This window comes from Vipera berus (genome assembly GCF_964194415.1).
Source record: "Vipera berus genome assembly, chromosome: 2".
Lineage (NCBI taxonomy): Eukaryota > Metazoa > Chordata > Lepidosauria > Squamata > Viperidae > Vipera > Vipera berus.
In genome coordinates this window covers 16,710,326-16,727,830 of record NC_138203.1, presented here as the reverse complement: position 1 = coordinate 16,727,830, position 17,505 = coordinate 16,710,326, and the positions used below count along the sequence as shown (strand labels likewise).

At 39.8% G+C, this 17,505-nt stretch overlaps 1 protein-coding gene across 4 annotated transcripts in view; it reads right to left on the bottom strand.

The window, feature by feature from the left end:
* ZNF532 (zinc finger protein 532) overlaps window positions 1–16,409 on the bottom strand; it is a gene marked incomplete at its 5' end in the record, with an annotated part of 50,274 nt that extends 33,865 nt beyond the window's left edge. For all 4 annotated transcript variants that reach the window (XM_081316424.1, XM_081316425.1, XM_081316426.1 and 1 more), the window contains one exon: window positions 14,070–16,409. In XM_081316424.1, coding sequence (XP_081172550.1) covers window positions 14,070–16,409 — 2,340 coding nt within the window. The remainder of the gene's footprint in view (window positions 1–14,069) is intronic.
* Between the last annotated feature and the right edge of the window lie 1,096 nt (window positions 16,410–17,505).

The window sequence follows — 17,505 nt, the reverse complement described above, 5'->3', positions numbered from 1 at the left end:
TGACTCTTTCCTCAGAAGAGGACAGTAAGATCAAGAAACAGCAGTAGAGCCAGGAAGCTTGAGGGGCCAAAAACTTGAATCCATACTACTTGTTCACTGTGGAACAACACTCTAATATAGCAAGAACAGTGGAAATGGTTACAAATGTATGCTAGACAGGGAATGAGACCATCTTTGATTTGACAGAGTACACTGCATGAAGACCTCCATTTTTGACATAGCTTGGGAACAGGTCCTTGATCCATTAGGGCTGGTCCTTCCTAATTTTTTTCTCTGATTGTTATGCCACTGGGGTTCCTACCTCTGTCTGATTGTTTTCTAGGGAGTATCTCTTCCCATCATTCCTCAAGGTGATACACACATTCCATTACATCACCTTCACCTTTAGACTCATCCTTCCCTCCCAAATTCCCAGGAGAAATAGGTTGTGTGTTATGAGAACATAATATCACTTCTATCTTCTCCAGGCAACTCTCACAAGCACACTAGGTGTCCTGTAAAGCATCTGCTCGAGTTAAGGTGGCAGTTATCCCTCCTGCGGGAATCTGTTGATCTCCCCACTCTCATGTTTTGTATCCTGATCTGGGTTGCTTTCTTTGGTTACTGGAAAGGGACCATTACATTTTGAGTCTAATTTCTTGGAAGGTCTCACAGAATTTAAACATTTTGAAGAAAGCAACACTAAATCTCCTTCTGCAATTCTACCCTTCTTATGTCTATGTGCAACTGGTGCTTTTTGCATGCCAGTTTGAGTTGTACTTTGAGTTGTACTTCTTCTCATAAAAGAAAACTGTGGTGTGAGGAATAGCATTCTTTTTTCTGGATGTTGGTAAAACCAACGGGTGGAATTCACGTGTTGCCTGGACTGGAGACACACCAATAGAGGAGTATGCAGCGTTGTTGTAAGCAAATTCAGCAAGAGATATGAGATCCGTCCAGTTGTCTTGCTGGTAAGAAATGCAGCATCTTAAATATTGCTCCGATAACTGATTAGCCTTTTCAGCTTCTCTGTTGGAGGTCAAACGATGGGCAGGTGAAAAATGAATTTATATATTTAACAATTGTAAGAGGCCTTCCAAACTTTGGAAGTAAATGAATCGCTGTCAGTTATGGTATGATTGGCTAATCCTCTATATCTAAAGACATTCAAAAATTTAGCTATTATTTCGGCCACTGGGAGATCCTTGCAAGCAATAATATGGGCCAATTTGATAAATAAATCCACTATTATCAGTATGGTAATATAGCTCCCTCCCAAAGGAAGATCAGTGAAATCTAGAAAAAACAGTATTCCAGTGTGTGTGTGTGGTTTGGTAGTGTTTAGCGGATGAAACAATCCAGCTGACTTACCAGGAATTGGCTTTGCTTTTTGACATACAGGACAAAAGGAAACATAATCTGTTAGATCTCCATGGATGCGGGACCACCAAAATTCTCTGAGGGCTCTTTGTTAGGTTCTGAATATCCCCATATCCTGTTGTTTGTTATTGTGGCACAGCTGTAGTACTACCTCCCTTGGAAGAAGAGACATATATAAACATCCGTTGTGCAATACCTGCCCTTTTGCCATTGTGAAAAGTGAAATGGCATCTTGTTGGGCTTCCTTGAATTCATCTACCTGAGCTCTGGAGTATGAATCCTCTTCTGCTGTACCTTCAGTCAAAAATCAACAACTTGCTTTATTGCTCCCAGCGTTTTTCTGTCAATCTGCCTTAAGGTGAAATTCAAAGTTGCTTGGTTGCAAGATTGTTGCTGGTGTTCTGCACCACCTTTAAATTTTTATGATCGGTACAGTCTGGTATTGATGGGCTGCTCCTTCCAGCAGATTCTCCATTGTGGAAAGGCATTTTTGTTTACTGCCAGTAGCTCTTCGTTGAAAAATGTCTTAATTCCTTTCTGCTGAGCAGAGCACTCTTGACTAAAATACACATGGAAATAAATTCCCCTCTCCTTCTCTGCTTGGAGTAGAACCGTTGCTATTGCCACATCTGATGCATCTGTGTGCACAATAAAGGAGCAGGGGACGGGGGGGGGGGATGGGGGAAGAATCAGGATGGCAGAGCAGGAGTTGAGAAGCAAAGAGCTTTTTAAACTTTTGAAACGCCACTTGCCTTGGGTTAATCAGGAGAACTGCCGGCCCATTCTCAGAAGCTGTGATAACGGTTTTGCAAGATCGGCAAAATCAGGGATGAATTTCTGGTAGAAATTAGCACAGCCTAGAAGTACTGCACGTCTTTTGCATTATATGGGGAGAATATAAAGGGAGATGGCATGATAGAATAGACTGCACCTTTGCTGAATCCATCTGTGTATCTTCTGCAGATATTCCATAACCCACATAATCCAGTTGAATCAGTTTGAATGCACTTTTTTCCTAATTTAATTTCTAACAAACCAAGAGCTTATTGTCCTGTAATATTTGCAGTAGATTGCTCACAGGAGTTAGAGGCAAGGAGGGATCTTTGAAAGAAACTAAGATGTCGTCTAAGTAGACAATTACATATTCATCAAAAATGTTTGAAAAAATGTCATCCGCAGATATAGGGGGGGAAAAAACCACAGCTCCACAATTATCCAAGATGAAAGGCATCACTGTGTATTCAAACTTTCAACTATGTATCATGCTGTTAAATATTCATCCTCTTCTTTCATTCTGATTAGATTGCAAGTACTTCTCAAAATATAGTTTTGTAAAGACGCATGCCTTTTGTCACTGGTCGAGTAGATCTGAAATAAGCAGGAGTCGATAATGGTCTCTAATTGTGACTCCGTTCAGATCTTTGTAGTCATGAATGGTACTCATTTGGGCTCCCGCGTTCCCTTTCAGATTGGCTTTCCCTTTCAGATTGGCTGCCATTCCTTGTTTTCTGGGACAAAGAATGTGGGTGCTGAAACTGGTGAACTGGAAAGATGGATAATCTCTTTTTAATGTTAATATACAGATATTCCCTTATGGTTAGCTCTCATGTAGACATGGGGAACCGTCTCTTTGCTAAGATTTGGGCTCCTGGTTTCAAACAGTGCAACCATGCATCTAGGTGCGGGGGGGGGGCAGGTAAAATAGTGAATTCTGCATACTAATCCTCCCTTGTGCTGCAATGGAGGGATGGATGAGAGGATAAGCTTTCACTTCTAGTAAGCAATACTGTTGGCACTTGGGGAAGCAGATGAGAAAGTCCTTTGTTCCCAATTTACAACTGGGTCATGCAGCTGAAGCTACTGTATTTCCATGGTTATGGGAACCTGCAAGGATGCAGTTACATAAAGTGGTGGGAATTCTGTGTGATCTTTGTCAGTGGCCACGGAACTGTGTAACAGCCTGTCGAAACTTTCCAGAGTCATTGGGCATTCTAGGGCTTGAGCAGGCAACTTTTAATTTCTGTATTGTTGTTGCCCCACAATCTATGACAGCCGAAAGCTCCCTCTGACTCCTGGAATCTAAAGTAATAAAAACAGGAGTAATAAAAGTATGCTTGCCTGTCCTCAGCTACCTACAGTTCCCTAAATGGCAGATAGCCCCGTCAAAGTTTCAAGGAGTGGGCTGGTGAAGTTTCCCATGAGATATTTTCTGGGATCAAGCTGGACATTTGCTGGCTTCGTCCTCCATTGATTTACAAGTTCTGCATCTTATTCTTGTGGCTGGTGCTTTTACTGGGCACGAACTGGCTATGTGTCCAGGGTTCTTACAGTAAAAGAATAGCCCTTGATCTCTTTTTCTTTGCTTCTCTCCCAATGACAGGGATATCTTATTTGCTCCATTTTGTATGGGCTTTCCCCACGCTGTATACTGAGGTCATTGGGAGGGGGGAAGATAGGCTGTAGGTTCTTTTCTCCTTACCATTTCTCCCCTGCCTCAATTCTTTCAGTTGGGCATCGATAATTATAACACACAGTGATAGAGCTCTTCCAGGGTATTTGCAGTGTCTTGCCTCACCAGCTCACCTTTCAGATCATCTGTCAGCCCTTCTCTGAACTGGTCATCAGGGCTAAGTCATTTCTCCCTACCTCACCAACGAGTAATTTAAAGTCTGAAACATATTTCCTTACTCTTTGAGTTTTAGAATCTCTCAAATAGCTGCTGTTCTCTAAATGGGATTTCCAAGGTGTCCTTTGACTTCACACATGAAATCTTGACACTGGATTGTTCCCCTCAGTGAACGGTTTTGTCCACTTGGCTGCTGCTTCCTTCAGCCAACCTCAGCACAAAAGTTACTTTGCTGTGTGATCAGTGAGAGACTCCACTGGTCTGCCTGACATCAGCATCTCACACCGGGCAACGAAAATATGGAATTGATCCTGGTCCTCTCCAGGTTTCTCTTGCAAGCTGCCACAGGGACACAGAAGCATTAATTGATCTGTGGTGATGCTGTGGGTTGAGGCAAATTCTTCTCCAGTTGCTGTGTTAGTTGTATCATGGCATTCTGTAAGCTAGTCGTCTGTACGTCTATTTGCTATTCATGTTGTAACAACGTAACTGCCAGACAGGGCAGTTATGTTAGCAGGGTCGGTTGAGGATTGGATGCCATTCTTGAAATTCCTCTTTTTTTAGAGAAGAGTAGGAGACTTGTAAGATTGAGTCAGCCTTCATAGGTAAATCACACAGGACACATGGTGAGATTCTACTTTATTATATTAGCAGAATCTTGCAAGTCTGAAAATACAAACTTCCCGATGATGCCATTTTTAACTGCTTGTTTTATTCTCTGAGCAATAAGCCACTGGGGGCTCCTGGCTCTCTTATCTACTTGTTTCCTAGCCAGCATCTTTTCCCTGTTCTCCAAAGTCATCCGCACATTCCATTATATCTACTGACACAAAAAGAAATCAAAAGTACTAAATATATATATATGAAATGATCTCCAGAGTAATGTTTGTTGATTGCAATGCCTATCTCTATTTATAAATTATTCCATAAACATTTGATAAGCTATGCAGATTTAACAATCCAAAAAGGATTGTATCCCAGCCTTTTGCAATCTGGTAATCTACAAAGGGTGGATTTCAGCCCTCCTACTTCCTAGTCAAATGGGGATCTTGATTCAGGGAATCAATAGAATGAGCTGAAGAGTCTAACTGCAACGAATGAACATTTTGTGGAATATGGTAGCAGCATCATAACAAGCCAGGATACCAGATCCATGTACATTAACAAAATTAATCATACAATCTATTCCACTAACTAAAACGCAGCCATGCTAATGAGTCGTATTTAATTATCAGGAGTTATAGTTATATCACTCTCCTCCTGAATTACTGGGAGCATGTAATCCTTTGAGGGATTAAGTATTATATTGATATATTCTCTGGGATGTTACTGTTCTGCCTTTTTTAAGGCAGAGAAACGCAAACAAGGATTTGGTAATTTATTTATATGTCCCGTTTAATATTAATATTCTTTTAATCTAAATTGCTTTAGAAATTTATTTTTAATCATAAAGTACAATATTAAGAAAATGAAAAATGCAAGCTGGGTTGCCCATAAATGATCTTCCAAAATAAAATTAAATAAAAGCTTTCATGTGTGATCAACAGCATTTTAGATTTGTCCAGAGACAAAAGTTTACAATTCTGGCACCACCACTAAAATGACTCTGTCATGTATACTTCCCCTTCCAATGATATTAACAGTGATCTGAAAGCAGTTTCAAATGTCATAATGAAATTCAAGAGCGTCATACGGCCCAAAGTAGTCCTTAAGGTAATTGTTAAAATCTTGAATAGCATGGGGCCAGCTATTATAAGCATTAATGCTTGGAAATGAAATACTACTGTATCATAACTTCTAAATCTCTCCTTTAAAGGCTTTAAAATTCTAAATGAGTTTCCGCAGCTTCTTTTGAGTGAGGTTTGTAAAAGCCTTCTAGTGAGAGTCCCCTGTAGAATTGATCTAAACTCCCTCTTTGCATATATTAAGAGGCCCTTTTTCTCAATTGCCCTTCATAGTTGCACATCAATCAGTCCAACACAGATGATGAATCCTCTGATCAGGATATCAGCATGTCTATTTGCTTTTTTTTAGCTTTCTGGAGTGTCAAGTTTACTCAGGCATTCATCCCTTGCAGAAGATGGGTAACTGATAAAAGCAAATACGTATCCGTAGAATACGTTCTAGCTCAAGTTATACAAGAGTAAAAGGAGAAAAATACAGGTGGTCCTCACTTAATGACCACTTGTTCAGTGACCATTCGAACTTACGACGACACCAAATGAGTGGTACTTATGACCAGTCCTCTTAATTATGTCGGACACAACAACCTCCCCAAACGTGTGATTCCCATTTGTGGCTTCCTTTGCCAACTTCCTACAAGCAAAGTCATTGGGGAAGCTGGCAGGAGATTACAAATGCCGATGATATGACATCATGTTCACATGATGTCGAGTGTTATGACTGCACTGCATAGCGACAGAAATTCCAGTCACAATTATTATAGTTAAGGGAGGACTACCTTACCTATCCTTATATACTCTACTAGAAGGAAAAGTGTAGGCAATATTTTATTGGCTAGGTTTTGTTGGCCATGACTAGAATCACTAGTGATGTATCACTAATTATCTCCCTTACTCTAAATATTTAGGTCAGGGGTAGGCAACCTCGGCTCTTGTATGACTCATGGACTTCAACTCCCAGAATTCCTGAGCCAGCATAGCTGGCTCAGGAATTCTGGGAGTTGAAGTCCATGAGTCATAAAAGAGCCGAGGTTGCCTACCCCTGATTTAGGTTTTCATTAATTACTGCTTTCCCTTAGTGGCAAGCTGCTCTGTGATGTTTATATAGATTTTATGTATGTTACATATTGATTGAGAGCTGCCCAGAGTTGGTTGATAGATGGACGGCTATATAATTTTAATAAATAAATAAATATAGTATCAAGGAATGCTAGTGAAAAATTGTTCTCATTCCTCCACACCTACAACAAGCTGGAATAAAAACTATTCAGACTGAATGTCTCTTGTTAGGCATATGGTGTTAGCCTACAATGTTGGGTTGAAAATATATTAACCATAATGCTATGTCTTTAAGTTGTTAATTGGCCAATGGGTGTGTAAGTGTTCTCATGGCCATAAGAGGAAGCTAGGAACGTAGCTTCTCTCTCTCTCTGAATTCACTGATCTCTACTATTACTGTTTTTGCTCTGCTGTTGGTTTACTACTGTTGTAAACCTGAACTGTGTATTGACCTCTGGACCGGTAAGAAGACTTTGTAGTTTGGATTACTCCTTGGACTGTTGCTATTGTGTATGACTTGGACTGTTTATTTTTGACTGTGCATTTTTGTTTTTACACCACCTCAAAGTAAAATACTTTTTGCTTTTAGAACTCAGTGTATTTCTGTGTGTGATTTTTACTGCTCTCAGTGCCCTTCCTTGTCTGTGCAACTCTTTGGTAGCACAAGGAGACCTCTGCACAATAAATTCCATAACACTGGTTATGGGCCCAGGCCTGTACTGAGTGTAAGTACACACAGTATTCCTAGCTGAGCTTGTGTTAGCTTTTTGGTGTAAAATGGCACAGGAACTGTTGTCAGGCATCTCCTGGATAACCCGGTTGGATGGGACAAACTATGTTTCCTGGTCCACAAAATGCTGCTTGCTTTTGCGCAAGGAAGGACTATGGGCTGTTGTAAATAACCCACCAGATACTACTGCTTGGGATCCAGATGACGAAGAGGATGCAAAGAAGTTAGACGACTTTAAACGAAGCAACGAGAAAGCTCTTTGCATTATTGGACTAACACTGAATGACCAGCAGCTTGTCCATATTCGTGGTGAGGAGTCTGCTGCTAGGTGTTGGGATGTTTTGCGAAGGCTTTATGTTCGTGACAGTGTGGGTGCACATATACACCTTACACGTAAGCTGTTTAGGGCTCGTCTGCAGAAGAATGGAGATATGCTGACCCATTTAAATTACATGAAGGCAACTTTTCAAGAGCTTCATGAAAAGGAGCTGATTTTTTCAGAGTTGCATCAGGTCTACATTATTCTGTCATCTTTGGATCAGAGTTATGATGGATATGTTTCTTCTTTGGAAGTCCTGACCAGAGAGGAACTGACATTGACTAACATTACTGGGAGACTGCTGGAAGAGTCCAGAAGGAGGCGTGACAGAGACCAGCTGAGAGAGACACAGCCACAAGAGGAGCAGCAATTCACCACTGCTTACAACGTCAAGAAATGTTATTCTTGTGGGGCTAGAGGGCATATAGCCAAATTCTGTAGAAAGGGTAAAAAACAGAATGTAAATAGCAGTGGGAAGGCTAAGAAGTGCATTGGTTTGGCTATTTCTGGTGAACCAACATCCAGAAATAATGAATTGTGGGTTGTTGATAGTGGGGCTTCACAATGCATTACTAAAGTGAAAGAGAGGTTTGTTAATATGAAAAACAGCAACCAATATGTTTCACTAGCAAATGGTTGGAGGATGAAGGCCTCTGGTGAAGGTAATTCCTATTGTCCATGCATTAATGAACAGTTACCTATGTTATATATACCTAAACTAAGATTCAACTTGTTATCTGTAAGGGAATTGGTTAAGGTTGGGTTTGTGGTAACATTCAGAGGGGAGCAATGCACTATTGAGAGGAATGGAACCTGTGTAACTGCTAATTTGAAAAATGGTTTATTCGTTCTCACAAGTAACCAGGTTAGTACAGTTAAAGCTAACTCGATATGTGAGAACAAGAAGCCACATGATGAATGTATACATTTATTGCATAGGCGGTTAGGGCATGTAAACTTTAACTCACTACGTAAAACAGTGGAATTAGTAGAGGGAGTTAAACTGAAGCCATGTAGTAAGTATTTGAATTGCAATGCCTGTAATCAGGAAAAGAGTAAGGCAACTCCTGCAAACAGGATAAACGGCTTCAAAACAACTGTACCTTTGGAAGTTGTGTTTGCTGATTTAATTGGACCCATGAAACCAAGTTTAGGAGGGTCATGTTATATTTTAAGTATCCTTGACCACTACTCTCGTTATGGATTTTGTTATCTGCTTAAGTCAAAGGCAGACACTTTCCAACAATTTGCAAACTGGCTGAGGTTTGTGGAGAGAAAAACAAAGAGAAAGGTACAGTGCATAATTACTGATAATGGTACTGAATTTACAAATAAGCATTTTGTTGATATGTTACAATCAGCTGGTATTGAGCATAAACGTTCAGCCCCATATAGGCCTCAACATAATGCTTTTGTTGAGAGACGTGGGCAAACGTTACAAGCCATGATTAGAACCATGTTACAAGATTCTGGCTTAACAGATAGACTGTGGGGGGAGGCAGCAAAATGTGCAAACCATGTTCTGAATATAGTTGTTAATACTTCTACTGGTAAAATACCATATACAATATGGCATGGTAGAAGACCAAACCTTGATTACCTGCACACGTTTGGCACCCCAGCTTGGGTCCACATTCCTGCACAACTCAGGAGTAAAGGCCAACATAGGGCTAGGCAATTATACTTTGTAGGTTACGAAGCTAACCATAGATCCTATCGTTTCTGGGAACGAGGCACAACTAATGTATATAACAGTGCTAGTGCAAAATTCCTTGAGCACATTGGTTGGGATAGGTTAGAGCAAGAAACTGTTAATACTGATCCTCTAGTGTTTGAGGACTCCTCTGATAACGTAACTAGTAATGATAATACATCTCCTGTAAATATAAAAGATGAAGAGGAGATAGGGGAGATAAAAAATGAATCAGAGGAAGGAAAGGAGTCTGAAACTCAAAGCCCTGTAATTCCTTGGCGTTCAATGCGTATCAGACATCCACCTGATCGCTATGAAGCTAGTATAGTATGTCAAGTTAGTGTAGAGCCATCTAACTATGATGAGATCAGGATGTATCCTGAAAAGGAACAGGCATCATGGAAAGCTGCAATGAACAGGGAGTTGAAGTCTTTGCAGAATCTTAAGGTTTATCAGAAAGCAAAACTGCCACCTGGTGAGCAAGCTATAGGTTGTAAATGGATATATAAGATAAAGAAGGGTGTAGACGGGACTGTAACCCATAAGGCACGTTTGGTTGCACAAGGTTTTGCCCAAACTACTGAGGATTATGACGAAGTGTTTGCACCCAGTCTAAGGGCAACTACTTTAAGAGCAGCTTTAGTATGGGCGGCTAAAAACCAATATATGGTTAATCATGTAGATGTTGAAACTGCATATCTACATGCTCCATTGCAACATACTATTTATTTAAGAATACCACCAGGATTGACCAGTGATAGAGACCATGATTGTTGGGAGTTAAAGAAAAGCCTCTATGGATTGAAACAATCAGGCTATGAGTGGAACAAATGTATAGTTAATGAGTTAAGTGCATTAGGTTTTGTAGCCAGTAATGCTGATCCTTGTTTGTTTAGAAGAGAACACAATGGAGCATTATCTTTTCTCTTATTATTCACAGATGATATTGCAATAATAACAAAAACTGAGTTAGAAGCACAAACTATCATTTCAAGATTGCAAAATAAATTCACAATTAGAAATCTTGGAGAAATTAGCCACTATTTGGGGTTAGATATTGTGAAAACAAATAGGGGTTTTAAGGTGCCGCAAGCCAGTAAGATATCTCAGTTATTAAAGAGATACAATATGGAAATGTGTAAACCAGCAAAAACTCCGATGGCTATGGATTTTAAGGACACTAATGTGGAGAGTCCTGTATTTGATAAGACTATGTACCAATCTTTGATAGGAAGTCTTATGTATCTGAGTAATTGGACTAGACCTGATATTTCTTACTGTGTAAATCAATTAGCTAGGTACAACAATAATCCAACTGTTAGACACTGGCAATCAGCTAAACGAGTATTAAGATATCTGAAGCAGACTATTCACTACTCGTTATATCTAGAGCCAAATCGTGAGTTAATCCTTACTGCATATGCAGATGCGAGTTTTGCCTCTGATTCAAACACTCGTAAATCTACCTCAGGGTTGGCTGTAATGTTGGGTGATTCTTTGATTGGATGGAAGTCTATTAGACAAAAACACATAAGCTTGTCTACAATGGAGGCTGAATTTTCATGTCTATCAGTGTTATGTACAGAACTGCTAGTGTACAAACAATTATTGTTAGATATGGGTTTAAATGTAAATGATCCATTTATTGTGTATGAGGACAATCAAGCTGCGATAAAGATGGCTAATAATGCTGCAGTAAGAACAAGATCTAAACATACTGATCTTCGTTATTTAAATGTCAGACAATGTGTCAAAGATAAATTAATACAGTTAGAGTATTGTCCATCTGATGTAAATATTGCAGACCATTTTACGAAGGTACAAAGTGCTGTGAAACACAATGCTAATTGTGAAAGAATGTGCATAAGATTGTAAGAGTTATATATTATTCTACCCAAAGGGGAGAATGTTAGGCATATGGTGTTAGCCTACAATGTTGGGTTGAAAATATATTAACCATAATGCTATGTCTTTAAGTTGTTAATTGGCCAATGGGTGTGTAAGTGTTCTCATGGCCATAAGAGGAAGCTAGGAACGTAGCTTCTCTCTCTCTCTGAATTCACTGATCTCTACTATTACTGTTTTTGCTCTGCTGTTGGTTTACTACTGTTGTAAACCTGAACTGTGTATTGACCTCTGGACCGGTAAGAAGACTTTGTAGTTTGGATTACTCCTTGGACTGTTGCTATTGTGTATGACTTGGACTGTTTATTTTTGACTGTGCATTTTTGTTTTTACACCACCTCAAAGTAAAATACTTTTTGCTTTTAGAACTCAGTGTATTTCTGTGTGTGATTTTTACTGCTCTCAGTGCCCTTCCTTGTCTGTGCAACTCTTTGGTAGCACAAGGAGACCTCTGCACAATAAATTCCATAACATCTCTAACAGAATATTTATTCTTTTTCTTCACCAGGAAGAAACATAAATGCCTTTGAGACAAACAAAGAGGCCTTGGATGGTTTTCTTCCCCCTCTGCATATATACCATCTAACAGTACTTTCCTCTTTTTAAAACTTTGTGCTACATTTTTACTTGGACAGCCAATTGCCAGAGAAGGTTTAAAGAAATGAAGTGCACAGGTAGATAGCTGGGCTTTTCTTTCGTTGTCAGTAAGTGGGAAATGTCAATTATTTTGGAAGAACATATATTAGCTTGTGGAATTTTTTGTATGTATTGTTACCACCATTATAAACCTTTAATATAAAGCCCACACTGGCAGAGGATATAGTGTTACTCCATTTATCCCATTTAGTATAGGAGATGATGAGCCAAGCACAAAATCTGCCATGTAAAAGAGACAAAAACTATTAATTTCCAATTTCTGAAAAAAATATGGCAAGCTTATACATTACAACAGACATACTGTTTACATGGACTTCATGCAAAAATATGGCTGAAAAGACTAAAGGCCAGAATAAAGAAACTTTATAGAAAAAGCTTGACTGGGAGGAAAAAAGCAAAGGTTGCCTCAACTGATTGATGAACTGGAAAGTTCCCATAAATCAGGCTGCATTATGCAACTTAAGCAAATAGCAAGATTTGCTAACATTAATTCAAGCACTTATAAGAACAGAAAATGTGTTAAGTAACTCTTGATTGTCAGAACCAAAGGTCACATGAAAAAAACCTTTAAATCTCAGCAAGGAATGAATTGCCTTTTGCTGTCACTCTGCTTTTCATTCCCTCATATTCATCCATGTTGAAAATGTCCAGCATGGCATATTCAAGTAATGATGGTTGCTACTAAAGAAAACAGAACATACCAACAAAACCTCTAACACAGCTATTCCCTAATGGTGTATTTCTATTGTGTCTTAAGATTTATAGGAATTGTTGCTTTCTGCACTTTTATTTTTATTTATATATATATATATTCCCTTTATTATTTTTATAAATAACACACGATGGTGAACATATCTAATGCTCTTTCTTCCTCCTATTTTCTCAAGAACCACAACCCAGTGAGGTGGGTTGGGCTAAGAGATAGTGACTGGCCCAAAGTCACTGAGCTGGCTTTCATGCCTAAGGTGGGACTAGAATTCACAGTCTCCTGGTGATTGGCCCAAAGTCACCCAGCTGGCTTTCATGCCTAAGGTGGGACTAGAATTCACAGTCTCCTGGTGATTGGCCCAAAGTCACCCAGCTGGCTTTCATGCCTAAGGAGGGACTAGAATTCACAGTCTCCTGGTGACTGGCCCAAAGTCACTGAGCTGGCTTTCATGCCTAAGGTGGGACTAGAATTCACAGTCTCCTGGTGATTGGCCCAAAGTCACCCAGCTGGCTTTCATGCCTAAGGAGGGACTAGAATTCACCGACTTCCATTTTCTAGCTTGGTGCCTTAACCACTAGACCAAACTGGCTCTAATATCTGATAATCTAAGGTTACCATGTTGGAGAATGTTGCAAGTGAACCTACTAGTCATATAATAAGGCCTGACCTGTAATTTACATAATACTTATTCCCACCAATGCCATCCTTTTTTTTAAAAAAAAAGTTGCTTGGAGTAACAAGAACAATCTGTAGAAATGCAGAAAAAGGCATGGAGAGAATGGTAGCATCTTTTTTCTAATTCACTCCATTTCCAGATCCCAACAAAACTCACAGAGACAAGGAAAATGAGTTAGTTCCATAGTTATGGGTTTAGTCTATAACTTTCATTAGGCGATTCTGCACTAATCTGCAGAAATGTTTTACTGCAATGTTTCTCAAGTTAGTCACATTAAGATATGTGGACTTCAACTCCCAGAATTCTTAAAGTGGCTAAGGAGAAACACTGTTTTTACTGCTTTACACTTATTTTAGTTTCTGGGCTATTATAGTTCAATTCTGACCTCAGTATAGATCTAAAGAGATACCTGTAACTGTATCCTTATATTCTAAATGAATTAAGCACTAGGCATAAAGGGCTAAGTAGGAACTCCAAGCCACTTTTGTTCTTTCAAAGCAATAACTACTTTTCAAACAATTCCTCCCAATTTAAAATTATCCTTCCACTGCTTTGCTACAAAGTTATGCTTAAAAGAAAACTAGGAAAAATCCCCCATCCAAAATTTTTTTGCACATGGCAAAAATACTGGAATGTAAACATAAGATACTGTACTTGTCCACTTGAGTCTGCAGCCTGCTGGAAGTGGGTGGCTAAAGACGTTTCATCTTGGAAAACTTCACTGCATTCCAAACACTTCAGACTGTGCCTGCACAACTTCGAAGAGTCTTCATCTAGAGGCATGGCTGGTGGAACAGGAGTGCTTGAAGGAGCTGATATAACTGTCCCAGTTATGCCCGACTGTATCTTGGTTATGGTGTGGGTGCCCACTCCAGTGGAATTCTGAAGAATGGATGATGTAATAGAACTATTGCTTGTGGGAGAAGCTATCATCTGATCGGCAGGAACTGGCTTCAAAATCAAATGAGAACACTGCATCACCACCCCTTTCTCTTTGTGACCCCGAGCATGAGAAAGAAGGCTGCACTTGTTATAGAAAACAAGGTTTTTTGTGCAGTGGTTACAGGTGACTTCGATCCGCACGCTCCTCCTATCATAGTGTTGGGTCAGACTTTTTTCAAGGGCAAAGGCGTCACCACATTCCAAACATTTGTAACCACGTGTGGGTAAAGTGATGCCTGCATTTATAGGAGGACTAAGATTTGGGATGTAAACTGGGACAGGGTTAACACTGCTGAGCACCTTGTTAAAAGCTTCAACGACAGAGCTCTGTAAAGATGACACCACCTGAACCCGAGACACTTTTTTAGAAGGCTGAGAAGCTGCTGCAGAAATTATTGCCTGCTTGATCTGTTGTTGAGGTTTGGTGAGCACTTGGCGGAGTTCAGAGGTGGTCTGAGCACTTTGAGGCAGTAGATTAAGGTTGGCAAGATGGACTGTCTTTGGCACAAGTTTTGCACTGGCAAGGCTCGAGGCGGGCACCACAACTGTTTGCTGCTGTATAGCATTGGCGGCTTTGATGATGGCACTGCTGGCACTTTGCACCGAAGCAGCGGATATGACAGTGGCTTTCACCGTGGTGTTGTTTGCAAGTTTCAGATTGATCACTTGTGATCCTGCCGTCTTGACAGCCGATACGGGAAGAAAAGCAGTTGCCACAGGCTTAATGGTGACTTGTTTGGGAGTGAGTTCTGCAGAAGCCACAGTGTTGGTGACCACCGTTGATTGGAGAGGTGCCCTGGGGGGAGAAGAAAGAACTGCAGCAGAAGTCGGGGAAGATAGCAACGATGTCACAGAAGCCACCATGGAAGCTGCTTGCTCTGGTTTCCTACCGCTGTCCAAATCAACTTCAGGCAACACACGGGTGACTGTTCTCTTGATCTCCCCCGATGACGTCTTGATGGTTTTGATGCGCACTTTGGGGATGGCTGGTGTTGAGCCCGCGGGTGATGGTGGAGAACCTTTGCTGCTGTTTTCACTTGATATACTCCTGGGACTGTCAGGTTGTTTGACAGAGGGCTTTTTTGCACAGTCAATGAGACTCTGACATTCGGGGGATTTGTCCACGGCGCGGGGGCTTTCACTGGTATCTTTCTGCAAGGGAGAAGATTCCCTTGAATTGGATTGTGGGTCTTTACCAGGGTCCGTGGCTGCTTTCTTAGCACTTAGAGCTGCAATGGCAGCAATACAGGAAGAGAGTTTTGCTGATGATTTTGCTTTAGCCTGGGAATGATTGGTAAGAGTTGCTTCTCCTTTCTCCGTATTTATTTTCCCGTCGACTACTCTGTTTTCAAGTAGTTTCTCGGAATTTTCTTTAAGCAACTTATCATCTATCTTCCTAGCTTTAAAGGGTTCGTAGTGACCTAAAGTTGATGGGTTCGTTTCTGAATCTCTTTTAGACACCTTGGGTTTATCAGAATTACCTGAACCTGCAACTTCATGTTTCATCAAGTTTTCTCCTCCAAGTACTTTTAACTTCTCATAGCCCTGCTGGGAGACAGACCTTGTTAAGACATTTGTTCTGAAGTTTCCACGCAGGTCCTCTTTATCTGGAGGGTCATCAACCTCAATTTTTTCATCGTCGTCGAACTCTTCAGCACTTGAGATAGGACTAAATTGGTTAAAGGCAGACTCTTTTAGTGTGTTTTCCGAGACAGAGCCCTCGTCTTTGAGCAATTTACCTTCCTCTTTATTATAACCTTCTAGAGCTGATACTGTTAAAAAACCATTGTGTAACCCATTGCCTGTGGAATGGTGGCTGTCCTTCTCCGCTCCTTCAGAGGAATCAATTGTCCGCACATTTTTCACAATGACACTAACACCGACGTCAGATGAGGATGGTGCATGGGAATCATCCTCAGGATGGACATTCTGCTTTATGTGGCTCTCGTGATCCTCATGGCCAGATTCAATAGCCGCTTTTGGATCAACCATATCTGGTATGTCAAAGGCTGCAAGCAGATCATCAAAGTCTGGAGTCTTCATATCTCCCATGGTCACGTTAGCTTTTTAGGAGTCAATCTGCAAAACGAAACAAAATATGATTAATATCAGCACCTTTTGTTCATTCAAAGCGCTATCTATGCTTCAAACAGTACCCTACTGATTTTTTTAAACAAATCTTCCATTTTTAAATACATTTTTAAAACTATCAATGGAAATAAAGCTTAAGTGCTTTTTTTTAACTGACTATTCTTCCAATCCATTAGCGAATGGTCTAACTTCTCTAATTTTTGTTGAAAACTCACAACTATGGAAACTGTTACAATTTTAACTAATCATACCAGAAATATTTAATATACTATACAGATAAAACATATCAGCACTACATCATCAAAGTGATGAAAACTACTAATTTTAGCTCTATTTAATGAGTTCGCCACATTGCATTGAATGAAAAAGGTAATTAGCACAGAGTATCTGAATAAAATTACTGTATGCATTTCACTGAAAAATTCTTATCCATGTTCTTTACTGAGCTTAATATTTTAAAATAGTATCACAAAATTCCATTAAAACATTTAACTCAAACTCAGTACTCAATACTCAGGGTAGCTCAATTTGTTCAGCATCCTAACACAAAAAAGAAATTTGTGTCCCTCTCTAGGAATATGAGACAAGAAAACACCTATCGGAGAATCGTAATTATAATGTCTGATTTGTACAGGAAAAAAGTTTCAGGAGAAAAATTCCTAACAGAAACAGAAATTAGTATAATAGTTCTAAATAAGTATATTCAGGGTCCAATGAATACCAAAGAAAGAATGACAATGTAAGTATGTTCCAGTAATGGGACAAAAATTCTTGAAAGATATTCCTCTGTCAAATGAAGGGGGGGAGGGATTAATTTGTATGTACCAAATCCTCCTTATGCTACATACAAAAATGGAAACTATGTTTAATATGGATGCATTCAAATTATACCAACATATCCACAATGAAAAATATATAATTCTCCCTACTGATGACATAAAAATAAAATATAGCTAGCTAGCTAATAAGAAGCTTATACAGAATAATATAAAGTAAAGGTAAAGGTTCCCCGCAAATGCGTGCTAGTCGTTTCCGACTCTAGGGGCCGGTGCTCATC